This window comes from Leucopleurus acutus (assembly GCF_964270905.1).
Source record: "Leucopleurus acutus genome assembly, chromosome: 3".
Lineage (NCBI taxonomy): Eukaryota > Metazoa > Chordata > Mammalia > Artiodactyla > Delphinidae > Leucopleurus > Leucopleurus acutus.
The window spans coordinates 67,314,804-67,334,693 of NC_139145.1; the positions used below are offsets into that span (position 1 = coordinate 67,314,804).

Sequence of the window (19,890 nt, forward strand, 5' to 3'; positions counted from 1 at the left end):
AGCAGTGCATGAGAATTCCTATTGTTTCACATCCTTAACAACACTTAGTATTGTCATTTTTTATTTTTTTGACTGCTTCATTTCAGTTATTCTGTTGAGTGTGTTGTGTGTGTGTGTGTGTGTATCTCTTAGTTTTGCTTTGCATATTACTGCTTGTTGATGAGTGAGTACATTCTCATTTAAATAACCTCTTTTGTAAAGTGCTTCTTCAAGTCTGTTCCTCATTTTTCTAATGCATTGTGTTTTTGTTATTGAGATGTGGAAATTCTTTGTGTATTCTGAATAAAAATTCTTGCTTGGTTATTTATATTACACATATCTTTTCCCTACTCTGTGCCTTGTATTATTTATTCTTTTAGTAATGTCTTTGGATGAGCACAAGTTCTTCACTCTAAATAGAGCAATTCAGTCTTTTCCTTTTTGTCTTCTTTGCTTAAAAGATATTTCTGTAGCTGAGATCATGAAGATATTTTCCTTTTTTACTTTCTAGAATTTTTCTCGTTTTTCTTTCACATTTAGACCTGTAGTCTACTTAGAATTGGTTTTTCAGTATGGCATAGTGTTGCATGATTTTCCATGTGGATTCCTGTATATTCTTCTCCCACTCTCATTCAATGCCACCTTTTTCAAAAATCAAATATCCACATGTTTGTGTGCCTACTTCTGGGCTCCTATTCCATTATGTTTTGTTTATCCTGCTTGAATACCACATTGTTGTAATTATCCTAGCTTTATAATGTGTCTTGAAGTTTAATAGAGAAACTATTAGTGAGAAACTGCTGAACTGTGTTTCACAGTGGTTGTACCATTTTAGACTCCTACCAGCAATGGATAAGAGTTTTGTTCCTGTTTTTACGTAGTCATCAACATGTGGTGTCCCCAGTCTTAGTTTAGCTATTCTAGTCACTGTGAATTAGTTTTAATTTTCGTTTTCCTGCTGAATAATGATATTGAGCACTTTTCCTTGTGCTTATTGGCCATTGCTTCCCCTATATTCTTTTGTGAAGTATCTCTTTAAGTTTGTGTGTGTGCGCGTGCGTGCCTGTTTTAAGGTTGAGTTATTAGTCTTTATTGTAGAAATCTGGAATACATTCATGATGCAAGCTGACAGGTATTGCATGCATTTTTATCTCATTTGATTTGCATTTTCAGTTTCTTAAGTCTGTCCTATTTAACAACTTTATTAAGGTATAATTGACATAAACTAAACTGCACATATTTAAAGTTATAATTTGATAAGTTTGACATATGTATACACCCATAAAACTACCAATAAAGATAGTGAACATGTCCAACCCCATCAAAATTTCCTCAGGCCTCTTTGTAAACCTTGCTCATCCTTCCTTGCTCTGTCCCTTCATCCCTAGAGATCACTGAATCACTGTTATTTTGGGGGGGGGGGTGTCACTATAAATCAGTTTACATTTTTTAGAATTTTATATAAGGTGAAGCATATAATATGTACTCTTCTCTGGTTTCTTACACTCAATAAAATCATGTTGAGGTTTATCCATGTTATGCATATCAATATTTAACTTTTATTGCAGTATCCTTTTTTTTGGATATATCACTATTTGTTTAGCATTCAACTACTGGTGGACATTTAGGTTTTATCCTATTTTTAACTAGTGTTGCTATGAACATTTGTGTCCAAGTCTTTATATGGACATATGCTTCCATTTCTCTTGAGTAAATTTTTAGCAATGGAATAGCTGGGTTAGAAGTCTTCATGTAGACACATACTTTGATTTATTTTGAGTATATACCTAGGAATAGCTAGTGATGTTATTATAGTCTATAGTTAAACAGCCAGCAGCGCATGAGAGTTTCAGCTGTTCCGCATCATATCCTTACTAACACTTGGTAAGGTCAGTATTTTTAAGTTAACATATTGTAATTTGTATGTGGTGATATCTGATTGTGATTTAAATTTGCATTTTCCTAAAGACTAATGATGGTGGGCATCTTTTCTTGTGCTTATTTGTCAATCATACATCTTTTGTGAAGTGTCCTTTTGAATCTTGCCCATTTGGGGAAGGGTGGCTTATGTGTGTGGGGGGTGGGGGCGTTGGCAGAGTTGTTTAATTTCTTATTTTTGAGTTTCAGAAGTTCTTTATATATGCCGTATACAAGTCCTTTTTTTTTTTTTTGTGGTACGCGGGCCTCTCACTGTTGTGGCCTCTCCTGTTGTGGCCTCTCCTGTTGCAGAGCACAGGCTCTGGACGCGCAGGCTCAGTGGCCATGGTTCACGGGCCCAGCCGCTCTGCGGCATGTGGGATCTTCCCGGACCGGGGCACGAACCCGCGTCCCCTGCATCAGCAGGCGGACTCTCAACCACTGCGCCACCAGGGAAGCCCTACAAGTCCTTTAACAGATGTGTAACTTGCAAATATTTTCTGCCAATCTGTGGATTGTGTTTTTCATCTGTTAATTGTTTTTCAAAGTGCTGAAGAACTTAATTTTGATGAAGTGCAGTTTATTAAGTTTTTTTTTCTTTAATGAACTGTGCTTTTGTTGTATGTAAGAAATCTTTTATTAACCCAAGGTCACTAAGAATTATCTTCTATAATTTCTTCTGCAAGTTTTATAGTTTTAGATTTTACTATAATCTGTTTAGGTCTGTGATCTACTTAGAGCTAGTTTTTTTACATGGTGTGATATATGGATCTAATTTCAGTTTTTTACCTATGCATATTCAATTAGTCCAGCAGTATTTGTTGACAAAACTATCCTTTCTCTGAATTACCTTTGTATATTTGTTAATTTTTTTTTTGGGTGTGAACTTTTTTTTTTTGAATTTTATTTACTTTTCTATACAGCAGGTTCTTATTAGTTACCCATTTTATACATATTAGTGTATATATGTCAATCCCAATCTCCCAGTTCATCCCACCACCAACACCACCCCCACACCAGTTTCCCCCATTGATGTCCATACGTTTGTTCTCTACATCTGTGTCTCTATTTCTGCCCTGCAAACCGGTGATCTCAACTTTTTATTTTATGTTTGTTTAAATTTAATTGATTTATTTTTCTACCTGGTGCCAGTACCACATTATCCTGACAACTGTAGCTTTATCATAAATGACAGAATAAGGTAGTTTGGGTCCTCCAACTTTGCCAAGTTTTTTTGGTTACTATATGTTTTTTATAATTCCATATGAATTTTGGAATCAGTTTGTTAATTTAAAAAAAAAAAGCCTGGGATTTTGTTGGGGAATGCATTGAATCTTTAGACCAGTTTGGGGAATGTTGACATTTTAACAGTCAACTCTTGAACCATGAACAAGGTGCATCACTCTTATTAACTTAGGTCTTCTTAAATTTCTCAGGCAACGTTTTGTAGTATTCAGTGTTCAGGTGTTGCATATGTTGATCTTATATTTTGTATCCTAACTAAATTCATATATGAGTTCCAGTAGCTGTTTTATAGGTTTTTAGGATTTTCTAAATAAGTGATTTTGTCATCTGTGAATAGACAGTTTTGCTTCTTTCTTTTCCTAATGTGAATGCCTGCCCCCTCTCCCACACCTGTTTTCCTGCCTTATTGCACTGGGAAGAAACTATGTTGAAGAGACATAGTAAAAGTAGACATCTTTTACTTGTTCTCAGTCCAAAAGGGGAGTTGGTGATGGAAAGGTGGAAACATTGAGTTTTTCACCAAGTATAATCATAATTCTAAATTTTTCGTAGATGTCCTTTATCTAGTTGCCTGTTTGTAATCTCTGCTTTCCTGCACCCTCATCATTAGGCAACCACTGCTCTGCTTTCTGGCATATAGATCAGTTTACTATTTTATATAATTCCTACTATTTTATATAATTGGAATAATATGTTGTATAGTTTTTTATAGCTAAGATTTTTCACTTAGCATAATGTTTTGGTGATTCCTTCATGTTGCTGTGTATATCAGTAGCTCATTTTGTAAATTTGCTCAGTATATTCCATTGTGTGGATATACCACAAGGTATTTATCCATTCATCTATCGAAAGACATGAAGTTTGTTTCCATTTTTTGGCTGTTACAAATAAAGCACCTGTGAACATTTATGTACAAATCTTTGTATGAAAAGGTGCTTTTTTTTTTCCTTAAGTAAATACCTAGGAATACAGTGGCTGAGTTGTATCGTAGATATGTTTAACTTTTTAAAAAAACTGCCAAAATGTTTTGTTGAGTGGTATTATCATTTACATTCCCACTCCAGTTTTTGAGAATTCCATTTGCTCAGCATCCTCTTCAACACTTGAAATGATGGTCAGTCTTTTAATTTTAGCTATTCTGGTGTGAATGTAATGAGATCTCATTTTGGTATAAATTTTCATTTCCATGATAACTAATCATATTTAGCATTTTTGCATGTAGTTATTGACCATTCATGTATCTTTTGTGGAAAGTTGACTCAATTCCTTTGAGGTGGTCTTTTTATTTTTGAGTTATATTAGTTATTTATATATCATACATAAAAGCTCTTTGTGAGTTATGTGTATTGCAGATATTTTTCCCAGATTGTGTCTTGCCTTTTTATTTTTCAGTGGTAACTTCTTTAAGTGTGATATCATCCAAAGGATGATTTTTTTCCTTTTATTTGAAGTACTTATGTGTTTTAACTAATCTTTGCCTACTCCAAGTTTGTAAATATTCTCTTTTGTATATTCGTAGTTTTCTTTTTTTTTTTAATAAGAGTTTTATTTATATATTTATTTTTGGTTGTGTTGGGTCTTTGTTGCTGAGTGTGGGCTTTCTCTAGTTGCATCAAGTGGGGGCTACTCTTCGTTGTGGTGCACGGGCTTCTCATTGCGGTGGCTTCTCTTGTTGCAGAGCATGGGCTCTAGGTGCGTGGGCTTCAGTAGTTGCAGCATGCAGGCTCAGTAGTTGTGGCTCACGGGCTCTAGAGCACAGGCTCAGTAGTTGTGGTGCGCGGGCTTAGTTCCTCCGCGGCATGTGGGATCGAACCCGTCCGCATCCCCTGCATTGGCAGGCGGATTCTTAACCGCTGCATCACGAGGGAAGTCCCAGACAGTTTTCTTAAAATAGCTTTACTGGTGTGTAATCTACATAGCATAAAATTCACCCATCGTGGGCTTCCCTGGTGGCGCAGTGGTTGAGAGTCCGCCTGCCGATGCAGTGCCCCGGTCCGGGAGGATCCCACATGCCGCAGAGCAGCTGGGCCTGTGAGCCATGGCCGCTGAGCCTGCATGTGCGGAGGCTGTGCTCCGCAACGGGAGAGACCACAGCAGTGAGAGGCCTGCGTATTGCAAAAAAAAAAAAATTCACCCGTCATAAGTTTACAGTTTAATACTTTATAATTAATGTATACATTGGTGCACCACAGTTTTAGAAGACTTGCATTACTTGAAAAAGTTCCTCATGCTCTTTTGCAGTTAATCTGATACACTTTCTGTCTCAATATCTACCTCCTGCAAATATTTAAAAGTGGTATTTTGTTTTGACTTTTTTCACTTAGCATAATGTTTTTGAGGTTCATCCCTGTTTTAGCCCATAACAGCTGTAGCTTTTCCTTTTTTTAAATTGTTAAATTGTATTTTATTCTATAAAGTTTCACATTTTGTCTAGCCATTCATGAGATGAAAATTTTGAAAGTTTTTATTGTTTTATTTTAGGGGCTTTTATGGATAATGCTGCTATAAAGATTCACATACAAGGCTTTACATGGGCTGTGTATTTTTGTTTCTTTTGTAGATATCCGGGGGTGGAACTTCTGTGTCGTGTAAATATATATTTAAGTTTTGAGGAAAGGGGCAAATTGCTTAAAAGATGACTATTATTTTACATACTGACCAGGAACATATCATGGATCTAGTTTTTCTACATCTTCTCCATCACTTGATATTGACAGTCTTTTGATTATTACCATTCTAATATGTGGTTAACAGTATCTCAGTGATTTAAACTTGCGTTTCAGTAGTGACTAGTATTGTTGGGGATATTTTCATGTGCTTATTAAGCATGCCTATACCTTTGTTGAAATGTCTGTTCAAAGTGTTTCTCCATTTTTCATTTATATTGTCTGTCTTATCAAGTTGTAGGAATTTATATGCTTTGGATACAAGTTTTTTATGAGATGTATGATTTTTAATTGTGTTTTTTTTTTGTCTTATCAAGTTTTAAGAACTTAGATGTTTTGGATACAAGTTCTTTATCAGATATATGATTTGTGTGTATTTTCTTTTTTCTGTGGCTTGTCTTTTCCTTTTCTTCACAGTATCTTTTGAAGCACAAATATTTTGCATTTTGATGAAATTCAATTTATTGTTTTTTTCTTTAGAGGATTGAGGTTTTGGTGTCATATCTAAGAAATCTTTGTTTAACCTAATCTCACAATTATTTTCTCTTATGATTCTTTTCTAGAAAGTTTTCAGTTTCAGCTGTTATATTTTGGCCTGTGTCTATTATAACTTCACTTTTGTTTTTGTTTCTGTTTCTTTTTGTTTTTGCTTAAGGATAGCCAGTTGACCCAGTGCCATTTGATGAAAAGGCATTGAATTGCCTCGGTACCTTTGTTGAAAATCAGTAGACCATATATATGTTTGTTTATTCTGAACTAATATTTACTCTGTTCCATTTAACTATTTTTCTATCTTGGTACCAATCTGCTGTCTTAATTATTGTGGCTTGTTGTAAGTTGTCAAATCAGTATTGTAGGTCTCACAACTTTGATCATTTTTAGAATGGTTTTGATTGTTTTAGGTCCTTTGTTTTTCCATATAGATATAAGGATCTGCTTGTTGATTTATAAATCCTGATGGGTTTTTCATAAGAAGTGATTTATTGTTTATTTCAAAATAGGCTGTGTTTTTTACAGCAATTTTAGGTTTACAGCGTGGAACAGAAGGTATGGAGATTTTTCATATACTCTCTGCCCCTACTCATGCATAGCCTACACCATTATGAACTTCTCTCACCGAAGTGGTACATTTGTTATGGTTGATGAACCTGCATTGCCACATCATTATCACCCAAAGTACATAGTTTATGATAGGGTTCACTCTTGGTATTGTACATTCTGTGTTTGGACAAATATATTTCCACCATTATATTGGGTTGGCCAAAAGTTTAATTCATTTTTTTCTCATAAGATGGCTCTAGTAGCACTTAGTTGTCTTAAACTTCATTCGAAGCAATTTTGTTAGATTGTATGTGACAGCTGTCATATCAGCGTGCATTTTTTAAAAACTTATCAAAATTGGTGAATTCTTGTGCAGCCATTTTAATATTGAAGATGGAAGAAAAAAGCAACATTCTTTGTCATATTATGCTTTATTATTTCAAGAAAGGTAAAAACACAACTGAAACACACAAAAAGATTTGTGCAGTGTTTGGAGGAGGTGCTGTGACTGATCGAACACATCAAAAGTGGTTTGTGAAGTTTGATGCTGGAGATTCCTTGCTGGATGATGCTCCACGGTCAGGTAGACCAGTTGAAGTTGATAGTGATCAAATCGAGACATTAATTGAGAACAGTCAACATTATACCTCGCAGGAGATAGCCAACATATTCAAAATATCCAAATCAAGTGTTGAAAATCATTTGCACCAGCTTAGTTATGTTAATCGCTTTGATGTTTGGGTTCCACATAAGTTAAGCAAAAAAACCCTTCTTGACCATATTTCTGCATGTGATTCTCTACTTAAACGTAATGAAAACGTTCCATTTTTAAAACAAATTGTGATGGGAGATGAAAAGCGGATACTGTACAATAACGTGGAACAGAAGAGATCGTGAGGCAAGTGAAATGAACCACCACCAACCACACCAAAGGCAGGTCTTCCAAAGAAGGTGATGTTGTGTATATGGTGGGATTGGAAAGGAGTCCTATATTACGAGCTCCTTCCGGAAAACCAAACGATTAATTCCAACTAGTACTGCTCCCAGTTAGACCAATTGAAAGCAGCACTTGATGAAAAGTGTCCAGAATTAGTCAACAGAAAGCGCATAATCTTCCATCAGGATACCACAAGACCGCATGCTTTTTTTTATGACCAGGCAAGAACTGTTACAGCTTGGCGGGGAAGTTCTCATTCATCTGCCGCATTCACCAGACATGACACCTTCTGATTTCCATTTATTTCGGTCTTTACAAAATTTTCTTAATGGAAAAAATTTCCATTTTCTGTAAGACTGTAAAAGGCACCTGGAACAGTTCTTTGCTCAAAAAGATAAAAAGTTTTGGGAAGATGGAATTATGAAGTTGCCTGAAAAATGTCAGAAGGTAGTGGAACAAAACAGTGAATACGTTGTTCATAAAGTTTTTGGCAAGAATGAAAAATGTGTCTTTTATTTTTACTTAAAAGCCGAAGGCACTTTTTGACCAACCCAATAGTATCGTACAGAGTAGTTTCGCAGCCCCAAAATTCCTCTGAGTTCTACCTGTTAATTCCTCCCTTCCGCCAACCCCTGGCAACCACTGCCTTTCATTGTATTCATAGTTTTGCGTTTTCCACAGTGTCATATAGTTGAAATCATACCCGTATGTAGTGTTTTCAGATTCGGTTCTTTCACTCAGAAATATACATATAAGTTTCCTCCATGTCTTTTCATAGCTTAACAGCTCATTTCTTTCAGCACTGAATAATAGTCTGTCATCTGAATGTACCATAGTTTATTTATCCATTGACATGCTGAAGGATATCTTGGTTGCTTCCAAGTTTTTGCAGTTATGAATAAAGTTGCTGAAACATACAGGTGCAAGTGTTTCTGTGGACATAAATTTTCAACTCCTTTGGTAAATACCCAGGGAACATAATTACTGTCATGTGGTAAGAATATTTTTAGTTGTGTAAGAAATTGCCAAGCTGTCTTCCAGAGTGGCTGTACCATTTTGCATTGTTAGCAGCAGTGAATGAGAGTTCTTGTTGATCCACATCCTAGCCAGCATTTGGTGTTGTCAGTGTTCTGGATTTTGGCCATTCTCATAAGGCGTAGTGGTATCTTGTTGCTTTAATTTGCACTTCCCTAATGACATATGATAAGGAACATTATTTCATGTGCTTACTTGTCATCTGTATATCTTCTTTGGTGGAGTGTCTGTTAAGGTCTTTGGCCCATTTTTTAATTATGTTGTTTGTTTTCTTATTGTTGTTTTAAGAGTTATTTGTATGTTTTAGATAATAGTCCTTTATAGTAAGCCCCCTACATATGAATGAGTTCTGGTCCAAGAGTGCATTCGTAAGTCCAATTTGTTCTTAAGTCCAACAAAGTTAGCCTAGGTACCCAACTAACACAATCAGCTATATAGTACTGTACTGTAATAGGTTTATAATACTTTTCACACAAATAATACATAAAAATCAAACACAAAAAATAAAACATTTTTAATCTTACAGTACAGTACCTTGAAAAGTACAGTAGTACAGTACAACAGCTGGTGCTTCTTAGCAGTACCAGCTACATCACTGCTACTTTTACACTTGCTTCTGGACATCCTGGGCTTGAAATAAAGATACTGTACTACTGTACTCTATACGTACTGCACAGTAAAGTACAGAAAAGCACAGCCACTTGTAGAGGATGCACGCACGCGACAGTGTATGCCAGACAGGTGAACTAACTTACGTGATTGGACATGCAAATACACGTTTGCATCTTTGAAAGTTCCGCTTGACGGTCCATATGTAGGGGGACTTATTGTATCAGAATTACCTTTTCAAATATTATCCCCCAGTCTGTGGCTTGTCTTACTCTTTTAACTATGTGTTTTGTAGAGCAGAAGTTTTTAATTTTAATGAAGTTCAGCTTCTCTATTAGTACTTTATGTATCATGCCTTTAGTATTGTAGTTGCAAAAGTCGTTGCTATAGCCAGAGTCATCTAGGTTTTCTCCTGTGTTATCTTCTAGAATTTTATACTTCTGCATTTTTCCATTTAGGTCTGTGGTCCATTTTGAGTTAATTTTTGTGAAGTGTGTGTCTAAATTATTTTTTTACATGTGGATATACAGTTGTTTCAGCATCATTTGTTAAAAAGATTAACTTTGCTCCAATATGCTGCCTTTGCTCCTTTGTCAAAGATCAGTTGACTATATTTATTGAGGTCTATTCCTGGACTCTCTATTCTGTTCCATTTATGTATTTTTTCACCATTACCACACTGTCTTGAATACTATAGTTTTGTGGTAAATCTAGAAGTCTGGTAACATCAGCTCTTTATTTTGTTCTTCTCTTTCAATGTTGTGTTGACTATTTATCCACAAAATAACTTTCTGGAATTCTGACTGGGATTGTGTTAGGTCTATAAATCAAGTGGGAAGTACTGACATCTTCACAACATTGAGTCTTCCTGTCCATGAACATGGACTATCTCTTCATTTATTTAGTTCTTTGATATTTTTTTCCAGAGTTTTGTAATTTTCATCATACAGATTTTATGTAGATTTTGTTAGATTTTTACCATAGTACAGTTGACCCTTGGAGAACACTGGTTTGAACTACGCAGCTCCACTTACACGTAGATATTTTTCACTAAATTCTGCAGTACTACAGGATTTGAGGTTGATTGCATTAGCAGATGTGGAACTGCCGGTATGGAGGGCTGAACTCAGATTTTTGACGGAGGAAGTTTTGGCACCCCTAACCCCTGCGTTGTTCAAGGGTCAACTATTTCATTTTGGGGGGATACTAATGCAGATGGCATTGTGTTTTTTATTTCAAATTTTACATGTTCTTGCTGGTATATAGGAAAGCAGTTAACTTTTGTATATTAACCTTGTATCCTGCAACCTTGCTATAATGACTTACTAGTTTTAGGAGTTTTCTTTGTCAGTTTTTTCAGGTTTTCTCCATAGATGATCATGTCATCTGAGAACAAGGACAGTTTCATGTCTTCCTTCCCATCTGTATACCTTTTATTTCCTTATCTTATTATATTAGCTAGGACTTCCAATACCATCTTGAAAGCGGTGGTTGAGAGGGAACATCATTACTAAGTTCCTGTTCTTGGTAAAGCATTGAGTTTCTCACCATTAAGCTGTTGGTGCTTTGTTGATAGTCATTATCAAGTTGAGGAAGTTCCCCTCCATTCCTGGTTTATTGAGAGTTTTATCATGATTGGGTGTTACTTATGGAATGGGAAGGAAGAAATAAAACTGCCTTTACCAGTTTCTGTATGTAGAAAGCTTTAAGGACCTACAAACTTAACTACTAGAACTTAGAGTATATCAGGGTCACAGGATATAAGATCAATGTATAAAAACCAATTGTATTTCTTTATACTAGCAATGAATAAAATAAAAATGAAATTAAGGAAACAGTGCCATTCAGAATAGCATCAAAAAGAAAAAATATTAAGTAATTTAACAATTAATTAAAATTTAATTAATTTTATAAAGTGTAAAACTTATACAGTAAGTCCCCTACATACAAACGAGTTCCATTCTGAGAGCTTGTTTGTATAAGTCCAACAAAGTTAGCCTAGGTTCCCAACTAACACAGTCAACTATATAGTACTGTACTGTAGTAGGTTTATAATACTTTTCACACAAAAAATAAAGAAAACATTTTTAATTTTACAGTACAGTACCTTGAAAAGTACAACAGTACAGTACCAGCTACATCACCACTGCTTTTATGCCTACTTCCGGACATCCTGGGCTTGAAATAAAGATACTGTACTACTGTACTTTATACAGTACTATACAGTAAAGTACACAAAAGCACAACCACTTGTAGAGGATGCACGCACATGACAGTGTATGCCAGGCATGTAAACTAACTTATGTGATTGGACATGCAAACCCATGTTCCCATCTTTGAAATTTCACAACTTGAAGGTTTGTATGAGAGGACTTACTGTAAAATGAAAAATGTAAAATATTACTAAGTGAAATTAAAGAAGATATAAATATATGTAGAAACAATCCATGTTCATACACTGGAAGATGAAATATTATTAAGTGCAAGTCTCCCCAAATTAATCTGTAGATTCAAAATATTCCTGGGCTTCCCAGTTTCCACTAGGCCATGTAAGAATCTTGGAAACTGCCACTCTGTCCTAATAACAAGTAAAAAGTTGAACTGAAAAATCAGTAACCTTTCTTAGATCCATAAGGGAAGTGAGGTAACAAGGGCAATCTGCTGTCCCCAAATTACAATGACAGACAGACAGAAAAATCAAAATTTAAAGCAGCAGTCTCTGAGGGAGCTAGTGCCAGGGTAGGGAAAATTGAACTGTAATTGTTTTTTGTTTTCATGGTACGCGGGCCTCTCACCATTGTGACCTCTCCCGTTGCGGAGCACAGGCTCCGGACGCGCAGGCTCAGCGACCATGGCTTACGGGCCCAGCCGCTCCGCAGCGTGTGGGATCTTCCCGGACCGGGGCACGAACCTGTGTCCCCTGCATCGGCAGGCGGACTCTCAACCACTGCGCCACCAGGGAAGCCCCAGTTGAACTGTAATTGATGAACTGCTGGAAGCTCAGTATGGACTACTCTGAGAGTTAAAAAATCCAGGGAGACACAGTCATTGAAGGGATCTCCACACTTTGAGTTTTACCTCACGGATCTCTGCCAGGTTCTCATGCTGAATAACAGAGAAAAAGCCCATGTGCTCCTGGCAGGGGGAAGGAAAAAGGAACCATTTTGAAATATGCCAGAACATTCTTCTTAAGAATGTCTGTTGTTAGGAGAAACTATTCCACCAGAGCCTAACAGACCTGCAGAAAGGGAATACCCAACTCATGTTGGCTCTAGCTTTTTGTATGGAGAAAGGGCAGTAACTCAGCGCTAGCCCACTCTAGCAATCCTGTCCCACCTAAAAGAAGGAAAAAAACTGAGAAATGTGTGAAGTTCACAATCCACAGGCAAAGGCTCACTAAAGGAATGAGACCTAATCATAGAACTGTAAAATGCTTCCCCTTCCCTCACACCTTACTGGCATATGACTAAAGGCCTAATTACAGCAATTCTTTTTATCCAGTACATCATGTCTGACTAGCAAGAAAAAATTACAAGGACTTCTGAAGGGCAAAAGACACAGTTGGAAGAGACAGAGCAAACATAAGAACCAGCTTGAGATATGGTAGAAATGAATAAAAAGAATTGCACACTGTAACCAAGTGGGATTTAACTCAGGTATACAAGGCTGGTTCAACAATCAAAAATCAATTAATCCATCACATCAACGGACTAAAGAAAAATCACATAATCATATCAACAGTTATGGCTGAGATTTGAAAACTCTACTCTCAGTAAGTGATAGAATTGCTAGACTGAAAAATTAATAAAGATAAAACTTAAATATTATTAACCACTTTGATCTGATACGTAATTTTTTTTAGACTTAAGAGATCATTCTCCAATATAGAGCATATTCTAGGCCATAAAACAAGTCTCAGTAAATTAAAAAGGATTGAAATCATACAGAGTTTGTCCTCTGAGTATGTTGGAGTTGAATTATAAATATCAGCAGAATGTGGAAATTGAAACAGTGCCTTTGTAAATGACCCACAGGTCAGGGAAGAGTTGACAACAGAAATTAGAAAATATTGTGAAATGAATGAAGATGAACATGCATCGTAATTGATGGAATTCAACTGAAGGATCTTAGAGGGAAATTTATAGCACTTTTATGAGAAATGTATGGTCTCAATTCAATCATCTTAAGTTTACAGCTTAACAATAAGAATAACAAAGTAAACTCAGTGAACAGAAGTAAAGTTTGAGTGGAGATCAGTGAAATAAAAAACAGAAAAACAGTAGAGAGAAATCAATGAAATGAAAAGCTAGATCTTTGAAAAGATCAACAAAATTGTTAAACCTTGAGTTAGACTGATCTTTTAAAAAAGAAGACACAGATTTTTAAAATCAGGCATTGAAAGGGGATATTACCATCCTACAGAAATTAAAAGTATTGTTAGGGGATTTTATGAGCCAGCGTATACCAACAAATTGGGCAAATCTTAAAAAGATTACTGTAAATGCACTCAAAAAGAATTAGACACTTTGAATATACTTATAAAAAGTAAATAAATTAATAAATTAATAATTATATATATTCCCACAAAGAAACGCCTAGGCCCAGATGGCTTTACTGCTTGTGTTTTCAAATATTTAATGAAGAAATAGGGGAAGAAGGAACATTTTCAGTCTCTTTTATGAGTATAGTATTGTCCTGATGATGTAGTGTCATAAGAAAACTGCAAATTGTTATTTCTCCTGAATATACATGCAGAAATCATTAACAAAATAACAACAAATCAAATCCAGGAATGTATTAAAAGTATTAGACATTGTGACCAAATTGGGTTTATCCAAGGAGAGCAAGGAATTTTAACATCCATAAAACAATTAATGCAGTATTCTCCATTAGTAAAGAAAATAGACAAAAACTACATGATCTTTTCAGTAAACAGAAAAAAACCCAAAGCCTGTTCATGATAAAATTTTTAAAATATTAGATATGTGGAAGGAAGCTTTCTAACCCTTGTCTAGGACACGTACAAAAAGTCTGTTGTGATGAGAATTTTATAATTTCCATTGTTTCATTTATATTCTCCGATCCATTTCTAATTTTTGTTTATGGTGTTAAGATCTTTTTTTCTGTATTGATATCTGGTTGTTTCATCACCATTTATAGAAAATAATATCTTTTCCCCCATTGAATTCCCTTGGCACTTTTGTCAAAAAATCAGTTGAATTTGTATATATGGGTCTGATTTTGTTTTCTCTCCTGTTTTATTGATCTATAAGTTAATCTGATGCCATACTATCTTGAGTATTCTAGCTTTATAAAAGTATATCTTGAAATATAAAATATTCCACCTTTGTTCTTGTTTTCCAGAATTGGTTTAGCTATTTTAGGTCTTTTACATTTTTATGTAAATAGAATCATTGTGTCAGTTTCTCTCAGGCAACTTGTTGATTATATTGAATTTGTAGAACGTTTCAATCCATAAACAGGAGATATCTTATTTTATTTGGGACATCTTTAATTTTCTTGGCAATGTTTTATAGTGTTTTAGTTGGCAGTTTTGTACAGGTCTTGTTCATGTTTTGGTAAATTTATCTCAAGTTTTCTGTGTTTTTATTCTGCCTTTAATGAAATTAAAAGATATTTCAGATTTTTCATTGCTAACATACAGTAAAAGGGTTGACTTTTGCATATTAAGCTTGTATCCTTCAACCTTGGTAAATTCACTTATTTCTTTCCTTTTAATACTTTATTTTGTTTTATTTTGGCCACGCCATGCTGCTTGCAGGATCTTAGTTCCCTGACCAGGGATCAACCCAGGCCACATCAGTGAAAGCACCAAGTCCTAACCACTGGACTGCCAGGGAATTCCCTAAAAACCGAATGTATAGAATTTACTTAATATACAATCATGTCATCTCCATTGCAGCTTTTCTCATGCCTTTCTTGTGTAAATTATTGTACCAGGAACTCAAATAGTTGATGAGGGAGTGTGTTGCTTTTTTTTAAAAAATATATATTTGGCTGCTTCGGGTCTTAGTTGCGGCACACAGGTTTCTCTAGTTGAGGTGCGAGGGCTCAGTAGTTGTGGCACACAGGCTCTAGTTGTGGTGCACAAGGGAGTGTTTCTTTATATCAGTACTCTAGCTGATAAATTCAGTAGGAATATGGTATTTGTTTTTCTCTTTCTGACTTTACTCTTTATGACAGGCTCTAGGTCCATCCATCTCACTGCAAATAGCCCAATTTCATTTCTTTTTATGGCTGAGTAATATTCCATTGTATATATGTGCCATATCATCTTTTTTTTCTTGTTTTTTGGCGGCACGCAGGCCTCCCACCGCCGCGGCCTCTCCCGTTGCGGAGCACAGGCTCCAGACGCGCAGGCCCAGCGGCCACGGCCCACGGGCCCAGCCGCTCCACGGCACACGGGACCCTCCCGGACTGGGGCACGAACCCGCGTCCCCTGAATCGGCAGGCGGATTTGCAACCACTGCACCACCAGGGAAGCCCTGCCACATCATCTTTATCCATTCATCTGTTGATGAACACTTAGGTTGCTTCCATGTCCTGGCTATTGTAAATAGTGCTGCAGTGAACATTGTGGTACATGACTCTTTTTGAATTATGATTTTCTCTAGGTATATGCCCAGTAGTGGGATTGCTGGGTCATATGGTAGTTCTATTTTTAGTTTTTTAAGGAACCTCTATACTGTATGCTAACACATATATATATGGAATCAAAACAAAAAAATGGTTCTGAAGAACCTAGAGGCAGGACAGGAATAAAGACACAGACGTAGAGAATGGACTTGAGGACATGGGGAGGGGGAAGGGTAAGCTGGGACGAAGTGAGAGAGTGGCATGGACATATATACACTACCAAATGTAAAACAGATAGCTAGTGGGAAGCAGCTGCATAGCACAGGGAGAGCAGCTCCATGCTTTGGCCACTTAAGAGAGGTGGGATAGGGAGGGTGGGAGGGGGACGCAAGAGGGAGGAGATATGGGGATGTATGTATATGTATAGCTGATTCACTTTGTTGTACAGCAGAAACTAACATACCATTGTAAAGCAATTATACTCCAATAAAGATGTTAAAAAAATACAGTAAGAATAATTAGAATTATAAAATGCCTTTTTCAATAGCCCCTAATAATACTTTAGGTCTAGGCACTGATCAAAAATGGATGCTAAAACTAATAGATGGAAAATTGAGAGGAAACTTTATAATGGACATATCAAGTTAACACTGTCTGAAACCACTCACGATTTTTTATTATTTGTTTTTGACTGCGTTGGGTTTTCGTTGCTGTGTGCAGGCTTTCTCTAGTTGTGGCCAGTGGGGGCTACTCTTCGTTGTGGTGCGCGGGCTTCTCATTGTGGTGGCTTCTCTTGTTATGGAGCATGGACTCTAGGTGTGCGGGCTTCAGTAGTTGTGGTGCGCGGGCTCAATAGATGTGGCTTATGGGCTCTAGAGTGCAGGCTCAGTAGTTGTAGCGCACGGGCCTAGTTGCTCTGCGGCATGTGGGATTTTCCTGTGTCCCCTGCATTGACAGGTGGATTCTTAAGCATTGAGCCATCAGGGGAGCCCAACGATTTTTAACACTACTAAAAAATGGGAAAACCAGACATTGTGTCTACATATGTGATGTGGTAGAACATTCCATTAGGTCTTTTTTTTTTTTTTTTAAGCTTCTGTTTCTCTGTTGTATTCATGTTTATCTCTAGTTTCTTAAACATTTGGAGCATACTTAGAAATAGCTGTTTCGGTGTTCTTGTCTGTTGATTCCCTCACTGCTGACAGCTCTGGTTCTGTTTTTATTGATTGGTTTTTCTTCGGCTGTGGATTATATATTCCTATTTGCATGCCTGTTTTTTGTTTTGCTTTACTGGATGTCAGACTTTGCAACTTTTATGTTGCTGGGTTCCAGATTTTGTTGTATTTCTTTAGGTAGTATTAGGCTTTCTTCTGACATGTAGTTTAGCTAATTGGAATCCATTTTGAGTCTTAATATTTGTTTGAATGAGTCCAGCACTTCCTTAATGTAGGACTAATTTATCACATTACAAAGGAAATGGATTTCTGAAGATTCCACCTGATGCTCCATGTATTATGTGGTCTTTCCACTGTGGCTAGTATTTGTATTTTTCTCACATTTTCATATTATTCATCCAAAGATTCAATGGAACCTTTCTGAAGATCACCAGAGCACATATGTGCACTCATGCATGCCTTCTTGTGCACATTCTTGTTCTTTCTGTCTCTCTGCCTCTCTCTCTCTGCTGCTCCCTCCTTTCCTTTATCCTGCCCTATAAATGTTAAAGATCTTTCCTCCATCACCTGCACCCCAAAACTGTCTCTGTCTCTTCAATTCAGTGAGATTGGCAGGCTCTGTTAGGTTTCTCCCTTCTTACATTGTGGCCTAGAGATTGCCTGTACTTAGTAAAATTGGGATATTGTAGGGGTCATTTTAGTTTTTTAATTCCTTCTCTAAGGAATCACATCCCTGTCCTGCCTGCTTTCCGAAGTCTTGAAACTGTTGTTTAATATGTTTTGTCTGATTTTCCAGTTTTTTCACATAGGCGAGTAAATCCAGTCCCTGTTTCCATCTTGAATGAAAGCAGACTTTTGCAAATTTCCTTTTCATTGTTTTATGTATTAGATGAGGTAGGAATATTTTGGGGAAAATACAAAAATAATACAGGCTACTGCTTAAGAAAAAACAGCAGTGACTTTTTTGCTATGTTCAAAAGTAAGTTCATTTGGATTTTGATTAGGATTTGGCTATAAACTAGTATTTGTATGTAACCTTATACTTTGTGGAGAATTGACATTTTTATAATATTGAGTTTCTTTGTAAGTGTATGTTATATCACTTCTTTTATTAAGCCCTATTTTCAGTCCATCAATAAAATTGTGTAGTTTTTTATAAATGACTTCTATATTTCTTCATTAAGTTTATTTTTTATAGTTTTGCTTGTGTTATTGGAATTTTAAAATTATTTTTGTAATAATAATATATTTTATAATTAGCCATGGTACTTCCATTTTGTAATATTTTAGAGTGCTTTTATAATTTCTTTTATGTACACTCTGCATATTAAGTATGTTGACCTTTTGTGTCTCTAGTATATTTTTCATATCCCACCTTTTAAAAAATTCAGTTTGTCTTTTAAAATGAAAACATCAGTTTTTTCCTTTATTAGTGCTTTCTCTTTTGATTTGCTTAGAAATCTTTCTCTCAGACAAATAACATAAAAATACTCAAATTTTCTTTTAGTACTACTGCAGTTTCAATTTTTTCCAAAGAGCTAGCCAGTGGCTCCAACACTGTTTTTTAAAAATAAACCACTTCTGCATCTCACTACATTTTTTAGTATATTCAAGTGTAAGTATTTTTAAAGTTTTTTTTCTGTTATCTAATATCACTCTCAAAAATTTACTTTTTAAAAATATTCCATAATTGTGGCTTCACTCTTTAGTAAGTATGGTTTTACCTGAATTCAACACATATTAATAGATGTTCAAAATTTGAGATTAGGCAGTATCTTTTATAATCAGTTTTAGAGACTAGTTAAAGGCAGAATTTTTAAAATAATTATGACCCAACTGTATTGAGACCACTTATATATATCTCAGCAAGTAAAAGGAAGTTTTTGTTTTGTTTTTTTTTTTAAATCTTATTAGTGTACCTGATAGGATCAGAATTTCTTGGTTAACATGTAGGGGTTTTTGGGTTCATTTTTTCTATATTGATGCATTTTATTTATAACCTTTGCTAAAGAAATTATTTTTCTGTTTTTATAGTTTTGGTAAGCAGTTTGGAGGAAAAAGAGGATGTGATTGTCTTGTATTAGAGCCTTCAGAAATGATTGTGGTAAGAATTTTAAAGAATACTGAAATTGTTTTTTGATATGCTTCATTTTCAACTTTAAATGTAGTAGGCTTTTAAACACTCAAGGAAGTTCCATTACTGTGACTTTTTAAATATTTTACTAAGTAGAATCAAACTATATACCAAGTTCGATACATTTTCATCCACTTTAAAGTTTTTTCTGATCCTTGAAAGGGATGCAATTATATATAAAATGTTGCAAATTTGGTAATTTCTTTTACTACTTCTATCAGAAAATTTAAATAAGAGCTCTGAAAGGGGATCCTGATTTTCCTATTCAATTTAGTTAATAATCTTTGAGCATCCATGTTCTGTACCCTGGACTTGAAGGAAAGAGGTAGAAAAAAAGAGATACTGTTATATCCAAGTAAGAAATGGTTTAGATCTTAATAGTTTTACTTTCAGAGTGTATTTAAGGAATAATTCTTTACTTTTTCCTGAGAAAGCTAGGTAGTTGATGTAACTATAGAAAATAAGACTTTTTTTCCTTACCATTTGAAGGATCCAGAACACAGCGGCCTTTTGCCTTGTTCTGAGATGACCTTACTGGAAAATAGTTAATACTGA

At 35.6% G+C, this 19,890-nt stretch overlaps 1 protein-coding gene across 6 annotated transcripts in view; it reads left to right on the top strand.

Moving 5' to 3' along the window:
* Positions 1–19,890, top strand: part of RAPGEF6 (Rap guanine nucleotide exchange factor 6) — a 221,816-nt gene that overhangs the window by 41,137 nt on the left and 160,789 nt on the right. For 4 of the 6 annotated variants that reach the window (XM_082837180.1, XM_082837181.1, XM_082837185.1 and 1 more), the window contains one exon: positions 19,236–19,305. The exons of the other annotated variants lie outside the window; for them this stretch is intronic. In XM_082837180.1, coding sequence (XP_082693306.1) covers positions 19,236–19,305 — 70 coding nt within the window. The remainder of the gene's footprint in view (positions 1–19,235; positions 19,306–19,890) is intronic. 6 annotated transcript variants of the gene reach the window in all.